Below are 21,248 nucleotides of genomic sequence, written 5' to 3' on the forward strand. Positions count from 1 at the left end.
ACTGCGCAATTTAAAAAAAGGGTCAGGGACTTGTTTTCCTGCATTTCACATGGGTAGTGCAGCCCATTAAAATGAATGGGCTGACCTACCTGTGACACTGAGCCCCATATCACAATCCCATCCTTACATCTATTCCACATTGTCCACTGCACATCACAGTTCCCTTCCCTTCACCAAGATCCCCTTTGTGTTATCATACCGCCTTAACATCAACACCCTTCTTATCCCCTCATTACAGAACCCCACTCCCCTACATTACTATCCTCAGCCCCCCATCACAGTACTCAGCTCCCCCACATTGTCCTCAGTTCCCCATTACAGTATTCACCCCCCCCCCGACAGAGTACTCAGCCTTAACCCCCATTCCCCCCACATCAGAGTCCTCAGCCCCCCACACATAGAGTCCTCAGCCCCCCACACATATCAGAGTCCTCAGCCCCCCACACATATCAGAGTCCTCAGCCCCCAACTTAGACTCCTCAGCCCCCACACATAGAGTCCTCAGCCCCCCACACATATCAGAGTCCTCAGCCCCACACACATATCAGAGCCCTCAGCCCCCACACATATATCAGAGCCCTCAGCCCCCACACACATATCAGAGCCCTCAGCCCCCACACACATATCAGAGCCCTCAGCCCCCACACACATATATCAGAGTCCTCAGCCCCCACACATATATCAGAGTCCTCAGCCCCCACACACATATATCAGAGTCCTCAGCCCCCACACACATATATCAGAGTCCTCAGCCCCCACACACATATATCAGAGTCCTCAGCCCCACACACATATATCAGAGTCCTCAGCCCCACACACATATATCAGAGTCCTCAGCCCCACACACATATCAGAGTCCTCAGCCCCCACACACATATATCAGAGTCCTCAGCCCCCACACACATATATCAGAGTCCTCAGCCCCCACACACATATATCAGAGTCCTCAGCCCCACACACACATATCAGAGTCCTCAGCCCCCCACACATATCAGAGTCCTCAGCCCCCAACTTAGACTCCTCAGCCCCCACACATAGAGTCCTCAGCCCCCCACACATATCAGAGTCCTCAGCCCCACACACATATCAGAGTCCTCAGCCCCCACACACATATCAGAGCCCTCAGCCCCCACACACATATCAGAGCCCTCAGCCCCCACACACATATATCAGAATCCTCAGCCCCCACACATATATCAGAGTCCTCAGCCCCACACACATATATCAGAGTCCTCAGCCCCACACACATATCAGAGTCCTCAGCCCCCACACACATATATCAGAGTCCTCAGCCCCCACACATATATCAGAGTCCTCAGCCCCCACACACATATATCAGAGTCCTCAGCCCCACACACATATATCAGAGTCCTCAGCCCCCACACATATATCAGAGTCCTCAGCCCCCACACACATATATCAGAGTCCTCAGCCCCACACACATATATCAGAGTCCTCAGCCCCACACACATATATCAGAGTCCTCAGCCCCACACACATATATCAGAGTCCTCAGCCCCACACACATATCAGAGTCCTCAGCCCCCACACATATCAGAGTCCTCAGCCCCACACACATATATCAGAGTCCTCAGCCCTCGCACACATTAGAGTACATAGCCCCCATAGCCCCCATACACATTAGAGTACATAGCCCCCATACACATTAGAGTACTCTTCTTTGCTGTACTCAGTGTCTCTCCCCCTTCCTACATTATGTCTCCCCTACCTTACACAGCCAGGAGAACTCGAGGCATAGCAGGTCTGGAGGAAGGAAGCTGCAAGATGGTGATTGGTTGCTTAGACTGCCATTCATCTTGGCAACCAATCACTGGCTGTTTACCTCGGGCAGTTCCCGCCCTCCCTTCAGAGCTGTCCTGCCTCACGCTGTCGGCTCTGCAAAGAAATCATCACAGCTGAAAGGAGAGCAGGCTGATAAATGGCGAGACAGCTGCGGTCCGGGAGGGGGAAGGAGGGGGGCCGGAAACGGACCGCGGGCCGCCATTTAGTGATGCCTGCTATACATGATTGCTAAAACCTATCTGCATACTATCATCACCTACCACTCTCCTGAATACTACTACTAAGTGCTCACCATTCTATTGCCTGTCTCTCACCTCTATTCTATCATATACATTCTATCACTCCAGGAACATCATATTGAGTGTATGTATATTTGCATAACAGGCTGTACACAGTGATGAAGTCCTGAGAGTTGGATATGTTGTTCAACACATTCTCTACATGACTACTGAGTGTAATAATTCTGCAGCTGCAAATCCATTCACTAACAAAAAACGTATGAGTGTTACAATGTGATGAACGATTGGTGGATCTGTCATACTAAGATCTCAGTTCAGTTATTTTTCGTGTCCTCACCTCGGAATGCTGTGGATTTTTGCTCAAACGAAGTGCGTTTTGTTTTGTAGTGGCTCTTCACACTGCTACTTTTTATTCGCCAGTTTCACAACAAATGAGACAAACTGGTTTTAAACTTCCCATAGGAAGGATGAACATACACTCACTGGCCACTTTATTAGGTACACCTGTTTAATTGCTTGGTAACACAAACTGCTAATCAGCCAATCCCATGGCAGCAGCTTAATGCATTTAAGCATATAGACGTGATGAAGATGACTTGCTGAAGTTCAAACTGAGGATCAGAATGGAAAGATGATTTAAATTACTTTGAACGTGGCATGGTTGTTGGTGCCAGATGGGCTGGTCTGAGTATTTTAAAAACTGATCTACTGGGATTTTCACACACAACCGTCTCTAGGGTTTACAGAGAATGGTCCGAAAAAGAGAAAATATCCAGTGAGCGGCAGTTGTGTGGAAGAAAATGCCTTGTTGATGTCAGAGGAGAATGGGCAGACTGGTTCCAGATGACAGAAAGGCAACAGTAACTCAAATAACCACTCGTTACAACCAAGGTATGCAGAATATCATCTCTAAACGCACAACAGTTTGAATCTTGAAGCAAATGGGCTACAGCAGCAGAAGACCACACCAGGTGCCACTCCTGTCAGCTAAGAGCAGGTAACTGAGGCTACAATTTGCACAGACTCAAAATTGGACAATAGAAGATTAGAAAAACATTGGCTGGTCTGAGGAGTCTCAATTTAAGCTGCGAAATTCAGATGGTAGGGTCAGAATTTGGCGTAAACAACATGAAACACAGATCCTTCCTTGTATCAACGGTTCAGGCTGGTAGTGTAATGCAGGGTTTCTCAACTTCTGTCCTCAGGGCACACTAACAGGCCAGATTTTAAGTATTACCTTGGGGAGATGCAGACTAGAACACTGCAATCACTGAGCAGCAAATGATATCACCTGGAATGTATTTCAGTTTTCTTGCATACCTGGCCTGTTAGTGTGCCCTGAGGATCAGAGTTGAGAAACACTGGTGTAATGGTGTGGTGGATATTTTCTTGCCACACTTTGGGCCCCTTAGTACCAATTTAGCATTGTTTAAGTATTGATGCATTGTTGCTGACCATGTCCATCCCTTTATGACTAGCGTACCCATCTTCTGATGGCTTCTTCCAGCAGGATAATGTACCATGTCACAAAGTATAAATCATCTCAGACTGGTTTCTTGAACATGACAATGAGGTCACTGTACTCCAATGACCTCCACAGTCACCAGATCTCAATCCAATAGAGCACCTTTGGGATGTGGTGGAACCGAAGATTCGCATCACGGATGTGCAGCCGACAAATCGGCAGCAACTGCATGATGCGGTTATGTCAATATGGACCAAAATCTCTAAGGAACATTTCCAACACATTGATGAATCTATGCCACAAAGAATTAGGGCAGTTCTGAAGGTAAAAGGAGGTCCAACCCAGTACTAGCAAGGTGTACCTAATAAAGTGGCCATTGACTGTATATTGGTCTTTCCATTCATCTTTGAAGGCTTGCTTTACAGCATCTAATTTCCTTTTTTTGGCACAAGCCATGCTCTCTGGTGATTTTGTTACCGTTCCCTGCACACACTCTGGTAATACTTTGTAAATGTCCTCGTTAGTGTTCCTCTACCAGAGTAATTCATTACATTGGGCAAGGTCAGTGTACCCCCTTATATCAGGTGTCCCCATCAGAATGCCTCTTTAAGTAATGTGTTCCCATTAGAGTGCCACCTTACATCAGGTATCCCCATGAGAGTGCCAACCTACTTAAGGTTTCTGCATAAAGGCCCCCTTACATCAGTTGTCCCCAACAGAGTTCCCCCCTTACATTAGGTGTGCCCATCAGAGTGCTCTTTTACATCAGCTGTCCCCATCAGAGTGCCCCTTTACATAAGTTTTCCCCATAAAAGTGGCCTTTTACATCAGATGTCCCTATCACAGTGCCACCTTACATCAGGTATTCCCATCAGAGTGCCCACTTACATCAGGTGTCTCTCATCAGTGTGCCCCCTTACATCAGTTGTCCCCACCAAAGTGCCCCATTAAATTAAGTGCCCCCATCACAGTGACTCCTTACATATGGTTCCCCCATCAGAGTGCTCCTTTATATTAGGTGTCCATATCAGAGTGCCCCCTTCCATCATATTTCCCCATCAGAGTGCCCCTTTACATTGTATTTCCCCTTTCCCTAGTATGCGCCCATCAACGTGGCCCTTTCCATCACATTTGACCATCAGAGAGCCCCGGTGTGCCTATTAGAGTGCCCCTTTCCATAGTATGTGCCCGTCAGAGTGACCCTTTGGTAAGGGGCAATCTGATGGGCACATATGTTAAGAAGCACACTGTTGGCTACATATTAACATACATTATGCCCATCAGCGTGCCCCTTAACATTCAATATGCCCATCAGCGTGTCCATGTTAACTGCATACTAGCATGTAACCAGCATAATAGCAGATGTAAACAGTATACTTTGCGGGCAGGCGGGAGCAGGAGCGCTAGCAAGCTGCAGGGGATGGGAGCTGTGCCAAGAATCTTGCTGAAGGGGCAGGGCGCACTCGAGGCGTCATCGGTTGCTGGGACACCCGTGGTCCCAGCAACCAATGACTACTGAGCGGAGAGGATTTGGCACTTCAGACTGGCAGGCTGACGGTCCGGAAAGGAGCGTCGCTCCGTCTATGTCCGGACCGTGGGTTCGCCCTTTAATGACGGCTGCTATAAAGTATACAGCCAATTCACACATCTGCATTTTTCACTTCTGTATGCATACAATATCATTAAGCTCCTTATGGAAGATGACGTACCTGCTGGTAACTTTTAAACACACCATGCTAAAACAGATACTGTCTCTTGAATGAAAAAAAAATAAATATCAGTATGGTAATTGACCAATTTTAATGCATTCGATCATAACTTAAATCTGGTAGTAGTCAAAAGCAAAACTGATTTTTCAAGTTCTCTTCTTGCATGAGCATCTCAAAAGCCAGAACTTGTCTTGGAATGAGAACTCAGTCCCCTGATGATCTCTTTCCACTCTTTCCTCTTCTGTGTAACATACTGGGGTGTAATATTTTGAAAGTTCAGATTTTTATCCGCAAGAAAATACTGCTCACACAGCGCTTCAGCCACACATACCACATACATTCCACAATCATAGCTGTTGTGCTGGACAGGTGCCTTCTCCTCCTGGCAATGAGGATTACCACCCAGCAACCTACTTAGGTTTTTTGCCATGCGCTTGGCATGTGGGGCATTAGTCCCTGGTGCAGAGTCGAAATGAAGAAATCCATTGAACCTACGGAGGTAGGCAAGGAGGCTCCAGTGTGTGCCACCTGCTTCCGACCCTGCATTATCATTCACAGGCAACAAAACAAGGTCTTTGTTAGGAAGTTCCAGTGGCTGTAGGAACTCTTTGGCTTCACTCCCACAGCATTTGATGAACTGGCTGACTTCAGGGCTGAGGAAAGAAACTCTTTCAGCTATAGATGGTGCTAAGGACGATGACAAGAACTCAAAGGTAAAGCCGATGATGTTATCATTCAACCAATGTGGGGCATCAAGTAGAGTAACATCAGAAGAGCGTAAAAGGGAGTCACCATAACTTAATATAACCTGCTCCATTCTGAAAGACAAGAAACAAAATGAAGGATTAAACTATAAAGTGATGAAAAAAGGACAGGGGTTTCATCTGCATTAATAAACATAAACCTTAGTCTCATAATGAATTATTCAATTATTGTCTTGCTTACCTTTACCACACAAGCCTTTTTTTAACCACTTGACCTCCAGAAGATTAACCCCCCTCATGACAAGGCCATTTTTTGTGATACGGCACTCCGGTACTTTGACAATTGTGCGGTCATGCAATGCTGTACAAAAATTACATTTATGTCCTTTTTTCCCCACAGATAGAGCTTTCTTTTGGTGGTATTTGATCACCACTGAGGTTTTTTTTTTTAATTAAAAACAAAAAAATGCCGACAATTTTTTAATTTTTTTTGCTATAAAACACATCCAATAAAAATAAAATAAAAATGTCTTCATAACTTTAGGCCAATATGTATTCTGCTACATATTATGATAAAAAAAAAACAATAAGCGTATATTGATTGGTTTGTGCAAAAGTTATAGCATCTACGAACTATGGGACGTATACTGGAATTTTTATTTATTTTAATTTCTTTTACAAGTTATGGGGGCGATCAGCGACTTATAGTAGGACTGCGATATTGTGGCGGACAATCGGACACTGACTGACACTTTTTGGGGACCAGTGACACTAATACAGTGATCAGTGCTAAAAATATGCACTTACTGTACTAATGACACTGGATGGGAAGGGGTTAAACATCTAGGGCGATCAAAGGGTTAACTGTGTGCCTAGCCAGTGTTTTGGTGTACTGTGTGAGGTGATTTTACTAGAGGAAGTAATGGATTTTATTCCCGGTTTTGCAGGGAAAGAAAATCTATTACTTCCCCACTGACAGGACAGAACTTTGCCTTGTTTACATAGGCAGAGCTCTGTCCTGTGTGTCTTTCCAACAATTGGCGGGTGTACGCATGCCCCCTACCTGGAAGTGCCGGATCATGTACCTAGTTCGTGATCTGGCGCAGCAGAGCCGCCTAATATCTAAGTGATATGGTCGGCAATCGGTTAAACATACTGACATAAATAAAAATTAGCAAGAAGGGAAACAAAAAAAAGTCACGTCCTGCATTGGTGCCTATGAGAACTGCCACACTCATGTCGGCAGTGGGTAAGAGGTAGACGTGCGCCGAATAGAAACTTTGGTGTCAAAACCGAAAATGCAGGATGCCCTAGGCCAAAAATCGAAAAGGTTTATATATTTTTAGCCCTGATTCACACTGAACACGGCTTTGAAAGGGTGCAACTTCATCTGAAATCACATGATTTCAAAGCCGCGACATTGGGTGCGACTTGAAAGACATCTGTGCGGCTTCATGCACAGATGTCTATTGAAGTCACACCCAAAATCTGTAAAAGTAGTGCAGGAACTAATTTTGCAAACTGGTGCAGCACCTCAAAGTCGCATGGGACTTTACAAGGTGACAGAAAAGCACAACATAAAAAATTTAACCACTTCCGGATCGCCCGCCGCAGTTTTACGCCGGTACTTTGACATTAAAAGGTGTTTTCTTACAGGGTGGGCGGTCTTCTTTCACATAAAAGGGGTCCCAGCGGTGGATTCGCCACGGGTTGACTTTCATGGGCGACAGGAGAGGTGCTCCTGCCACCTCCCGGTCGTTTTCCCCACTTACCAGAGCCGTCGGTAGAAGGGAAAAAGATCCAGTCCGTCCACGTCCCTGGCAGGAAGTCAGGCAAGGGCAAGATGGCCCCCACTCAACTCTATGGCCTTGGAGGACTGGAGCAATGTCATACCTTGCTTCTTCCCAATGGCTTTAAAGGGCCCATTTTTTTTTTCATGCTAAATGAAATTGACATTTTTTTATTTTATTTTTTTTTGCTTTTAAGGGTAGATGTGAGATCTGAGGTCTTTTTGACCCCAGATCTCACAATAAAGAGGACCTGCCCTGCTTATTTCTATTACAAGAGATGTTTACATTCCTTGTAATATGAATAAAGGTGATCAAACAAACTTTTTTTAAAGGGACAGTGTAAACACAAAAAAATAAAAGGTAAAATAAATAAGAAAAAAAAAAAATTTAAAGCGCCCTTTCCCTCCAAGCTCGCACGCAGAAGCAAACGCATATGCAAGTCGCACCCATATATGTAAACGGTGTTCAAACAATACATGTGAGGTATTGCCACAATCATTAGAGCGAGATCAATAATTCTAGGCCTCCTCTGTAACTCTAAACTGGTAACCTGTAGAAATTTTTAAAGCGTTGCCTATGGAGATTTTTAATTACCAATGTTTGTTGCCATTCCATGAGCGTGCACAATTTTGAAACATGACATGTTGGGTATCTATTTACTTGGCGTAAAAATTGGGCTAACTTTACTGTGTGTTTAGGGGGTTCTAAGTAATTTTCTAGCAAAAAATACTGATTTTAACTTGTAAACAAGTGTCAGAAATAGGCCTGGTCCTTAAGTGGTTAATAAAAAAAAATAGATTAGAAGACCAATAAAGTAGTGGATATGTATAAATTAATTTTGGAGAAGAGGAATATTTTTTTAGTGTCACTTTAAGCTGCTCTTCAGGCTTCTTATGCTGCTTTCCATCTCCCAGTCTAAGCTTGGCTGTACGGGGACTGCAAGAGGATGATACCAGGTCAAATTAAGGTACTTACATTGCTTACCTTAAAAATACATTTAAAGTGATTGTAAAGCTCCAAAATGAGAATAAGACACATCCAAACAAAAAAGCGTACAGTGCGGGGTATACAGTGACCTAAGTATGCAACATTTCCAAGATATAGAAACTGAGCATTGAAATCATCTCCACACAACTCGGCCTTCTTCTATAAAATGATCATAGTTCTGCAGGACTATCCACGGAGCCATAAAAGGAGCAAATATATAAATATAAGGTTATATATACTCCATGACAAAATACGGAGAAGCAACCCTCTAAATGAGAGATATGAGATCCCACATAGTCATAGTGGAGACACTATACGAGTATGAAGGCCTCCATGAGGTCTCCAGGTAAGGTGGAAGGCCCCTTCTAGTGGCACCCCATTATGGATAGCTTGTCCGCTATGTATGGATATGAAGAAATAGAAGAGAAGTAAAGAAAGAGAGGGAAGAGGACAGAAGATAAAAAAACAAAACAAAAGGGGGTGAATGGGGAAAAAAGGAAAAGGGTCGGGGGGGGGGGGACACAGAGTATGGAGGAGTCTAGAACTGGAGCCCAACACCAACATTTTTTAAAAATGTCCGATCCTTCTCCTGGGGTCCCCCGCCGGCGCTCCTGGTGACTCTTTGCCGAGTGCCCACCATAAAAAAGTGTCTAACTATGGAGGTTACTAAAACTATTACATGTCCGAGTTCTGTGCACTGTGGGAGACCATATGTAAGGAATGCAGGGTCCGGGGTTTAGTATTAATGTGATATATTTTAAGACAGGTTCTCATTACAGAGGCATCATGGGGACTTTTAGACCCATGAGTCCTCCTCACCTGCCTTCCATTGAAGCTAACTGAGCCCAATTTGTGCTGCAATCGTTTTTAGTTCCCTGGTGGCAAGTGCCAGAGAAAGTGTCACCGGAAACTGGAAGTGACATTTTACAGGTTGCTTGTAGGTTCATTCTAGCTGGGGAGATCAGTGAACAGATGTTTGCTTGCCTCACTCCCCTCCAACCAGAGGCATCCGCAGGTGGGACTGCTTAGCCCGATAAGCATGGTAAAGGTGCAAATTGCACTTGGGGTGCACTCTGGGGGGGGGGGGGTCACAGAAAATAATCCAGGGGCTGAACAGACACTAAATTGATTTTATTAATATGCTGACAGCTCCAGCCACCGGAAGTGTGTGTGAAACCCCCTACTGCCATCAACATAAACCTTACAGTGGTGGCAGAAAAAGGGTTAAAAATGCATTGGACTGTATCTGGTGTAAAGGAGCCATTCGGCTGCATTCAGTGTCATTTTGTGAGTATTTTTTGCGTGTTTTTGTACAGAGTTTATAAAGTGTTCTTTTAGCTTTGCCAGGTTTTTTATTAGCTAATAGAGAAAGATATCATCCGTTTCATCATTTGTTGCTATGTTTTTCAGCTTTTTCATCCACTTTTATTATTTATATATTTTTTTTACTTTTTTTTGTAAGGGGTTAAAGGTTAGGGGTTTATTTCATTATTTGTTGGGTTAGGGATTATTATTAGGGGATAATATTGGGGTTAGGGTTATTATTAGGGTTATTTTATTTATTTGAATATATTTTTTACATTTATGACTATTAAGGGGCTTTCCCCCCAGCGGACTCCATTTTGCTCAGCAGAGATCGATCCGCTGATCCCCGCTGAGCAGAAGGATGACAGCTCCGCCTCGGCTTACTTTGCAGAGACAGACCTGTCAGAGCCCTGCTCCTCTTTAGGAGATCGGATGAAAATGGACCGCCTGTTCATTTACATCCAATCCTCCAGACAGATGGAAAATAGAGTTTGCATCCATCTGGATTTAACAGACAGGATCGGATCAGGTAGCAGCGGGTGTTAGTGGACACATCAGCGCTGATATCCGCTGCTCCATAGGGCTGCATGGAGCATCCGATCAGGTCCGCATTGAAAACTGACAGGCAGATCGGATCGGAAAGCCCGTGTGAAAGGGGTCTAAAATTTACTTTATTTATTTATATTTATTTTTATTTAATGCTTGCATTTGAGCAAAAAAAAAAAACAAAACACGCTTAGTCCCCGTTCACACTGGGGCGACCTGTGAGGCGACCTGGTCGCCTCACAGGTCGCCGTACGTCGCCTTCCAAAGAGAAGCTGTGGACCCGTTCTAATAGGAGCGACACAAGTCACTCCGACTTAGAATAAGGGTCCGGCGCTTCTTTGGGGCGACCGTCATAGACTTCAATGTTATGAACTCCGTGCCGGCCGCTCCGAGATCGCGGTGCGAGCAGCGCGCCGCGACCTCGGAGGTTGCCCGGGAAGTCGGATCGCCCCAATGTGAACGGGGCCTCAAATCAAGCGTTTCCATGCATTTTTTAACAAAAGAAACGCAGTAATTCAAGCATACAAAGAAAGCTCCAGAACATTTTTGAGCTTCAGGCGACTTGTAGTGGATTGCGATTTCATTGCGATTAGACAGTTCAAAAATTGCCAGCAATGGAACTGTTCAAATCATTGCGACCCTTCACTACTTTTTTTTTGCGATCCAATTGCGATTTGCATTGACTTCTGTTAAATGAAGTCACAAGCTGCAATGAAATCAGAGAGCCAAATCACACTGATCTGCTGCTTTGAAATCGTGCCATTCCTGAGTCGCACTGGTGTGAACCAGGGCTTGGAGTGAGTAAATCTCAGACACAGCTGAACAGAATTATAAATCATGCGGCAAGTAAAATCGGTCACATGTCTGTCTTCAGCCAGTCTATTACGTCTGTAGTGGAGATGTGAACCGTCTCTATAGAGAATCATTGATTTTTTTTTCCTCCTCCAGTGTTTGGAGCTTTGTGCGTCAAGCTACAAAACGCTAAAGGTGTGAATGGGGCCGTAGCCCTGGTTCACACCGGTGCGATTTCACCGTTTAAAAATTGCCAGTAATGGAAATGTTCAAATCATTGCGACCCTTCACTACTTTTTTTTTTTTGCGATTTCATTGTGATTTGCATTGACTTCTGTTAAATTAAGTAGCAAGCTGCACTGAAATCAGAGAGCCAAATCACACTGATCTGCAGCTTTGAAATTGTGCGATTCCAGAGTCGCACTGGTGTGAACCAAGGCTTGGAGTGAATAAATCTCAGACACGGCTGAACAGAATTATAAATCATGCGGCAAGTAAAAGCGGTCACATTTCTGTCTTCAGCGTCTATTGGTGTGACTATTGTATGACATATAAATGCAATAATAAATGTGTGTAGGTGCTGAGAGAGCTGGGAATACATACAAGCATCATATAACTCTAACTGGAATCATGGCTTCCTCTAAAACCTACAGCATTTCCTCCCAGGGGTGCACATTACATTCACAGTGTAGTCTAGTAGGAAGCCCAGAACATACATAGAGGGATAATAGGATATAACCCAGCACAGACAGGACAACTCACAGCAACTGCAGCACAGGAGCACGACACTGTTACATGGCAAACACCACTTCCGGCATCTAGAGAGTTAACTACAAACAGCCTCCACTCCCGTCCCCAAATGATGACATCACCGGAAACACTTCTCAGCACTAGAGAGGAGGAAGTCATATACACTGTGTTACAGTGGCGGCCATTTTCTTGTAGACCAGCACAAATGTACATAGCAGTGTTTCTCAACCTTTTGTTAGTCAAAATATATATACTAGTGTAGCTCTACCCTTCAAAAAGTAAAATGTGTATAACTGTCTCTACAGACATGTGAATCTAAACCTATAATAATAAATAAATAAAAGGTGCAAAACTATCAATCCAATAATCAATAATAGGTGATCATTAGGATATATAATAAATGAAGTGCAACACGTAGGTCAAATGGTAAATGTGCTTAAGCAACAAAACGTACAAATAAATCCCAATGTATTAGAGATAAATGCACAAAACAGCAGTGATATGGGATGAATATAAAAAAACAAAAACAAAACATAGATATAGTCTCTATGTCCAAAGGTCCTTCAAAAATAGTGAATAAATCCCTTCACCAATATTTGTAGGTGGTGTGAAATAAATCTTCTTCCTTAACCACTTCTGGACCGGAAGGATTTGCCCCTTAATGTCCAGGCCATTTTTTGGGATTCGGCACTGCGTTACTTTAACGGACAATTGTGCGGTCGTGTGACGCTGTACCTAAAAAAAATTGATGTCCTTTTTTCACACAAATAGAGCTTTCTTTTGGTGGTATTTGATCACCTCTGCGATTTTTATTTTTTGCACTATAAACAAAAATAGAGCGATAATTCTGAAAAAAAAAAAAAAACAATATTTTTTACATTCTGCTATATAACATTCCCCCCAAAAAAAATTTAAAAATCAAAATTTTTTAACATTTTAGGCCAATTTGTTGTCTGCTACATATTTTTGGTTAAAAAAAAAAAAAAAAAACGCAATAAGCGTATTCTGATTGGTTTGCGCAAAAGTTATTGCGTCTACTAACTACCGGAAAGATTTATGTCATTTTTATTGTTTTTTTTTTTTTTTTACTAGTAATGACGACGATTTGCGATTTTTAGCACGACTGCGACATTGTGGCGGACAGATCGGACCCCTAACTGACATTTTTGACACTTTTGGGAGGACCAGTGACCAGTGAGAAGGGGTTAGTTAACCCAGGGGCGATCAAAGGGTTAAATGTGTACTGTATGCGGGTGGGGCTTGTGAAATTATCACAGGGACCTGTGATCTTATATAGAAGGATCACAGGCACTCTGTGATCATTCCAGAGAGAAGAACGGTCAGCTGTGTTTACAACAAAAAAGGGAGGGTCCCAAAGGAAGGGTGGCGGCTGCCTCCTTCTCTGTAGTTGTGGCACATAGGCACAGGCGGTCAGCCTGGAGATCAAAGGAACGGAACTGAACCCAGAGGTCCAGGAGAACCGACTAAAGGGGGAGGGAGAGACACTGGAGACCCTCGAAAAACAGTATTGTGAGTTATGGGGATCGTGTCAAGGGGCCTGACCTGAGGGGGGCCACCCAGGAGTAGGATAGTCAGTGTGTCAAGTGAAAGGAATTACTAGGACAGTATCCTGAAGAGAATAAATTAATCAAGTCTTCTGGATAGAGACTTAATCCAAATTCACCTAGTGGCAGGGTGAATCAGCAGCCTGGCTGCATCATCAGACAGGAGTCCTCATATCTCGTGAATGGTTAATCTGTTCGCGTGTACCACTGTGAGCATTCAAGGTGCTTCCCATCAGAACCTGGTGCAGGAAACCCGCGTTGCGTGAGCGTTTCCAGCACTGCGTTCAAAACGCGCTGGGTGCAATATACTCCGAATGACACCGAAACATAGCTCGTAAACGCAGGGCATGTGCCTGCACTGGATCGCAGGGTACCGCAGTACCATGCAATAATGCAGTGCGTATTTGAGTAGTAGTGCATGCACTACTTTTGTTGCGACCTAGAGTAATTTCAGCCCATTCAAATGAAAAAAGAAGCTCCTGCTCCTTTTTGGGCGACAAGCTTTGCTCAATGTGGTTTGCCATGATTGCCGCAGGATTTATCGCAAAACCCGTCTGAGGTGACATTAAAAATGAATGGCATCCAAAGACACGTGGTGTGTTTTGTCACTATTGTAGTGCAATTTGGAATCGCAGGCAGAATTGCAGCGATTCTACCCGTGATCCCAAATCAGCAGATGTGAATGGGGCCTCATTTCTCTGTGTCGCTGCCCCCCAGACCTCCCATTATTCTTACCTGAACCTGAACTTTCCAGCGACGAGCACGAGCCCAGCAGCTCCAGCCACTGCCTCGGGTCCTCATTGGATAGACTGAAAGCAACAGGAGCCATTGGCTCCTGCTGCTGTCAATCAAATCAAGTGACATGAGAACGGGGGTCCTGCTATCTGTGTCAATGGACGCAGCAGTGGGACTCAGAGGCGAGCCCGCACGGGTGCCCTCATGGAAAGCGGCCCTCCGTGGTAGCACCTGATGAAGAGGAGGATCGGGGCTGCTCTGTGCAAAACCCTTGCACAGAGCAGGTAAGTATAACATGTTTGTTATTTTAAAGAACCTTTATAAACACTTTAAGAAGGTGGTATTGCCTCCTGAATGCCCACTAACCTCCTTTCAGTGTCCTCTGAAAAGCAGTCCACCGTGAATCGCTTTTCAGAATGGGGCGGTAAACACTACCACTAGCAGGAAAGGAGCCTTAATGCTTCAAGCTTTTATGATTTCTCCCAACCCGTGTATCTGTCAGTTTTACTGAACAGCTTGACATACAGTATGTGTAAATGTGGGGAAAATTTTAAAGAAAAATATTTCACTCATTTTTTGGCTAGTTTACAAACAGTGGTACTGGAGTATAATTTCCCAATTAGAAAATCCAGGGGAAGAGCAATAGTTATCCCCAAAGACTGCCCTTTCCTATTATTAAAAAGTATCCTAGACTTGGATGGAATACAGAATATCTTTTGCAGGGCACATTAACCACTTGCCGACTGCCTAACGCCGATCTACGTCGGCAGTCAGCCCCTCACAGGCAAAGTGACGTAGGGCTACGTCACTAGCTTGTGAGGGTCTAGGGAGCGAGCGCGCGCCCCCGGAGGCGCGCTCCCGCGTGGTCACGGACCCCCCCCGCGCGTGTGACCGGCGGACCCAATGTCCGCCGGTCACTCGGCGATCGGCGGGGGAGAGGGAGAATGTCAGGCAGCTTGTGTAAGCAAGCCACCTGTCATTCTCCTTGCTGTTAGGATACTGATCACTCGGATCTAGTATGTAGATCCGTTGATCAGTGTCCATACAGCTCAAGCCCCAGCCAATCACAGTAGAAAGCACGCCCCTAGGGATACACACAGCCCCTCCCTCCCAAATAAAGTTAACCCCTTCACTACCAGTGTATTTTTACAGTAACAGTGCATATATATAGCACTGATTACTGTAGAAATGTCACTGGTAACCCCAAAAGTGTCAAAAATGTCAGTCAAGGGTCCGATCTGTCCGCCCCAATGTCGCAGTACCGCAAAAAAAATCGCAGATCGCCGCCATTACACGTTAAAAAAAAAAACAACAAAAATGACAGAAATCTTTCCCTTTGTTAGTAAACGCGATAACTTTTGCGCAAACCAATCAAAATACGCTTTTTGCGATTTTTTTTTACCAAACATAGGTAGCATAAAACAAATTGGCCGAAAAAGTAAAAAAATTTTGATTTTTAAATTTTTTTTTTGGGGAATTTCATATAAAAAAATGGGAAAAATATTGTTATTTTTGCAAAATTGACGCTCTTTTTTTGTTTATAGCGCGTGATCAAAAAATCGCACAAGTGATCAAATACCACCAAAAGAAAGCTCTGTTTGTGGGAAAAAAAAGGACGCCAAATTCGTTTAGGTACAGCGTCGCACGACCGCGCAATTGTCCGTTAACGTCACGCAGTGCCGAATCGCAAAATACCCCCTGGTCGGAATGGGGGTAAAATCTTCCGGGGCTTAAGTGGTTAAAGGGTGACACCATTGCTTTCATACTTACATACACTATATTACCAAAAGTATTGGGACACCTGCTTTACATGCCACTAACTCTAATGACATTCCAGTGATAGTCCGCAGGGTTCAATATTGAGTTGGCCCACCCTTTGCAGCTATAACAGCTTCAACTCTTCTGGGAAGACTGTCCTCCAGGTTTAGGAGTGTGTCTATGGGAATGTTTGACCATTCTTCCAGAAGCACATTTGTGAGGTCAGACACTGATGTGGTCGAGAAGGCCTGGCTCACAGTCTCTGCTCTAATTCATTCCAAAGGTGTTCTATAGGGTTGAGGTCAGGACTCTGTGTCAGTCAAGTTCCTCCATCCCAAACTCCCTCACCCATGTCTTTATGGGCCTTGATTTGTGCACTGGTCCAAATAATTTGGTCGAGGGGGATTATGGTGTGGGGTTGTTTTTCAGGGGTTGGGCTTGACCCCTTAGTTGCAGTAAAGGGAACTCTTACAGCGTTAGCATACCAAGACATTTTGGATTATTTCATGCTGCCAACTTTGTGGGAACAGTTTGGGTATGTCCCCTTCCTGTTCCAACATGACTGTGCACCAGTGCACAAAGCAAGGTCCATAAAGACATGGATGAGTGAGTTTGGGGTGGAGGAACTTGACTGGCCTGCACAGAGTCCTGACCTCAACCCGATAGAACACCTTTGGGATAAATTAGAGCGGAGACTGTCAGCCAGGCCTTCTCGTCCATTATGGCTCTGCAGCTAAAGGGGGTAGTGGTTGGTGGGCAGTAAAAGAGGGGCTAAACCACAGGGATTTGTACATCCCCCAACCTCATGAGTGAATGAGCACAGAATGTTTCAAAATTGTTTCATAAAACAAACTGAAGCCACTGGTGGTGTTCAGGGGAGAGCTGGGCACGTTCCCAACCAATGCATGGAGATGCCTACAAATACAATCTTTCCTGAATAAATATTTGCATAAAATCTCTTATAGAGCATGAAACACTCTGCACCAATCATAGGAGAAACTACATCTCCTCCCAAAAATACATTGACTCCTATTACACGCATCAATGCAAGCTAAGCCAAGGGAACACTTGGAAAGAGTTGTTTGTAGGACTCTCCCCTTACCAGGAGGTTAGGATGACCTTGTTGGTACATGTCTCCCACACAAGTAATAAAATGCAAGAATCCTGTTACAAGTTTACTTCCACTTGTAAAGAATCCCAGTACATCTGGTAACAATGTTTCAAAGTACTTCTGATAGATGTTGAAGGGACTGCAACCAGAGGGGGTCATTTCTCCAGCTATGGTGGGAATGTTCTAAAATTCGCTCCTTCTGGGTGAAGGTTAAATTGACTTATACAGAACATTGCCACATGGCTTATACCTGCTGGACTACTTTCCATGTTTTGCTGTGTTAAATTATCTTTTGGCAGATATAAACAATCTATTCTTCTCCACCTCTAAACACAGGAAAATGCTTGTAGACTTTGGAAAACGGGCAAAGCTCCCATATAAAAAAAAAGTGGATACAGAAAAGTTGACACAGCTACTTAGAACTAAAGGCAAAAGTTATTTTTTCATTTTGGATAGAGTAGGGGCGAGTTATAACCCCTTTCAGGTTTTTTATTTTGCCATCTGTGTCCCATTGGGGAGATTTCCATTAACTTCCAGTCCCATGACCAAAACAGGAAATGAGGGAATCCCTGGTTGTCACCAGGAATAGCAGAACTTGTGTCCCCATTGGAAGATTTCCCGCTATTCTTGTTCTGGAGAAAAAAAAATGGGATTTTCTTGCACATTTTTACTTTTGGTGATGACGGTAAACATGACAAATAGAAAGGATAAATTCCCTAACAGGGTCTCAGACAGCAATAAAATCTGTCAGGTGTTATAATCCTTCTCCACTATAAAACTGAAACTTATAAAAAAAAGTTTTGCCTTCAGTTATGCTTTAACCACTTGCTGACCACCCCACGCAGAATTACTGTGGCAATGCGACTCGGCTGCACATATTCACGTACATGTACGTAATTATGTGCACGCAGTTTTGCCAGCACGTGCGTGCCGCCGGACAAGCGCTCCTGCTGGGATAAGACACGGGGGAGCCAGACCACGGGAGGAGAGGGCTCCCCACGATCTTCACAGAAACTGACAGGAGAGCTGTAAACAAAACAGTCGGCTCTTCTGTCACACAGGCACAGAGAGATCATGTGTTTCAGCGAAGCTGAAACACCGATCCCCCCCCCCCCCACAGTTAGCAAGTACATTTAGGCTTACATTTAACCCCTTGATCACCCCCAGTATTAACCCCTTCCCTGCCAGTGTTATTTATACAGTAACAGTGCATATTATTTAGCCCTGATCACCGTAATAATGTCACTGGTCCCCAAAAAGTGTCAAAAATGTCAGTTAGGGGTCCAATCTGTCTTCTGCTATGTCACAGTCCCGCTAAAAATCGCTGATTGCTGCCATTACTAATAAAGAAAAAAGTCCTAAAATCTATCCCTTAGTTTGTAAACGCTATAACTTTTGCGCAAACTAATTAAAATACGCTTTTTGGGATTTTTTTTTTTGTACCAAAAATATGTAGCAGAATACAAATTGGCCTAAACTGATGAAAAAAATTGATTTTTAATTTTTTTTTATTGGGAATGTTTTATAGCAGAAAGTCAAAAATATTGTGTTTTTTTTCAAAATTGTCACTCTTTTTTTGTTTATAGCACAAACTCTAAAAACCGCAAAGGTCATCAAATTCCACCAAAAGAAAGCTCTATTTCTGGGGAAAAAAAAGGACATCAATTGTATTTGGGTACAGTGTCGCACGACCGCGCAATTGTTAGTTAAAATAAAGCAGTGCCGAATCGCAAAAAATGGTCTGGTCATTAAGGGGGTAAAACCTTCCGGAGCTGAAGTGGTTAAAGACAAATATGCCACATTTTATTGTGCCTGAGCTGTGAGGATAGCCTCTTTAGACCCTAAAATGAGGTTCACATTACTGCAGATCAGGAACACCCACAAAATCACATTTTTTCTCAACAAACACAGAAATGCACTGCCCTTTAGCAGATATGCAGCAGTACCATTTCCTAATGGCACCGACACACTTCTGCTAACAAAATGCATGGTGCAAGTTTCAGGGACTTCTTTCCAACATTTCCTGGGTATGAACCAAGCTTTATAGGCTTATGGCAAATCAAACACAATAGTTGCATAATGAGACTGAGAACAACTTGATTTATTTTCCTTTTTTTTTTTATTGCTATTTTGTATGTTGTTGAAAAAAGCTACATTAGTATCTTAATTCTACAATCACTCAAGCACATGTATAATGTTCTAACTAAACAGCAAATAACTGCTAGTTTAGATTTAAATGGAGATTAAGCCCCGGTTCACACTAGGGCGACCTGTGAGGCGACCTGGTCGCCTCACAGGTCGCCGCAGGTCGCCTCCCATAGGAAAGCTGCGGACCCGTTCTAATAGGAGCGACACAAGTCGCTCCGACCTAGAAAAAGGGTCCGGAGCTTCTTTGGGGCGACCAGGAGGCGACCGCCATAGACTTCAATGTTATGAAGTCCGTGGCGGCCGCTCCGAGGTCGCGGCGCGCTGCTCGCACCGTGATCTCGGAGGTCGCCCCTGCAAGTAGCGTCGCTCATATGTGAACCGGCGCTAATAAAGCCTAAAGCGTTTGTTATCGTAAAAAAAAAAAAAAAAAAATGGATTCTGTTCCTAAAGCATGAATAACAGCACAGTGCTTGTGCTGTGTAATTTGGCCCCTGTGTAACCTGAAATACCTGGCTGATCCTGCCTGGTTCTGCCCTCCCCTTGTAAACTGACCACACTTTATCAAGGCTGCTTAGCCCTGACACCAAGTCAGTTTACGTGCCTCTGTCATCCACAGCACTCTTTTGTCCCCGCCCCCCCGCCTACCAGCTTGTGACAGTGCTGCTTTGCTCCCCGCCCCTTCCCTTCCTGCTGCTAAAATAATTGTAATATATTCATACAATTCCCTTTGTTTATTAATGATATGTGCCTCACAGTACGTGTTTTACAAAAAATATGCCAATTTCTACCTAATTTTAGAGTGCCTCCCGGCGCTCACATGACAGCTCGCCTCTCTCCTCCTGCCTGACGTCAGCAGGATTTCTCGTCCCCTTCCGCTGTAGCTCTCAGCCAAGAAGAGGAGAGCACTGAGCAGTCACGTGAGAGCTGGGAGGTGCTCGGAAATAAGGTAGAAATCAGCATATTTTTATAAAACATGTACTGTGGGGCACATAACGTTATAAACAGAGGGAAGGGAGGGGGCGGTGCCACCGGGTGACGTAGCCTTGCCTTGCCTATATAAGAAATGTCAAAGCACAGAGCAGGCATATGGCGGGATGCCTCACAGGAGGGGGGAGTGTTTTTCATTTTTTTTATTTTTCGGGCCCGGCTGGCAGTGTGATTGATGATGGATTTATATAGAGGGACACAATCTTTTTATTTTTTAAAGGACTTGTCTCTTGTGTTTTCTACTTTTGTACACTTTTTTGGTGAATGGGTAGGGGTACTATGTACCCGATACCTATTCACATTAGAAGAGGGCCGGTATCTGGGGCAAGGGGGCTTCCAGATTTTGATAAGTCCCCTGCCCGCAGACACCGACAACCACAACACAGGGTTGTCAGGAAGAGGTCTTTGTCCCCATCAACATAGGGACAAGGTGCTTTAGAGTGGAGGGGGCAGACCCCCCCACCCAAAGCACCCACCCCCCCATGTTGAGGGCATGTGGTCTGGTATGGTTCAGAAGGGGTGGGCGCTCACTCGTCCCCTCTCCTTTCCTGACCTACCAGGCTGCATGCCTGGATAAGGGATTGGTATGGATTTTGGGCAGAGACCAAGCCATTTTTTTAAAATGTATTTTGGCGTGGGGTTCGACTCCAAATCCATATCTGACCCTTATCAGGGCATGCATTCTGAAGGGCCTAGTATGGACTGGGGGGGGGGGGGGGGGGGCCACGCCATTTTTTTCTTTATTTTTCAATAGCCGGGTGCCGACAATTGTAACTGTGGGTCATTTTAAATGGGATTTGACTAGTTTTTTTTTTTTAGAAATGTTGTTTTTGCTGTAGCATATTTTATGCATG

At 44.4% G+C, this 21,248-nt stretch overlaps 1 protein-coding gene across 2 annotated transcripts; it reads right to left on the minus strand.

The window, feature by feature from the left end:
* Positions 1–5,322: 5,322 nt before the first annotated feature.
* SENP8 (SUMO peptidase family member, NEDD8 specific) lies at positions 5,323–12,187 on the minus strand. 2 transcript variants are annotated; one of them, XM_082256587.1, is made up of 2 exons: positions 12,103–12,187; positions 5,323–6,034 (listed from the first exon to the last, which is right to left on the minus strand). In XM_082256587.1, the coding sequence occupies exon 2, from the start codon at positions 6,031–6,033 to the stop codon at positions 5,389–5,391; it is 645 nt and encodes a 214-aa protein (XP_082112713.1). In that variant the 5' UTR covers position 6,034; positions 12,103–12,187; the 3' UTR covers positions 5,323–5,388. The 2 variants fall into 2 exon arrangements, with proteins under 2 accessions (XP_082112713.1, XP_082112714.1); XM_082256588.1 differs by having other exon boundaries at positions 12,117–12,172.
* Between the last annotated feature and the right edge of the window lie 9,061 nt (positions 12,188–21,248).

The sequence above is a fragment of the Pelophylax lessonae genome (assembly GCF_965119305.1).
Source record: "Pelophylax lessonae genome assembly, chromosome: 4".
Taxonomy (NCBI): domain Eukaryota; kingdom Metazoa; phylum Chordata; class Amphibia; order Anura; family Ranidae; genus Pelophylax; species Pelophylax lessonae.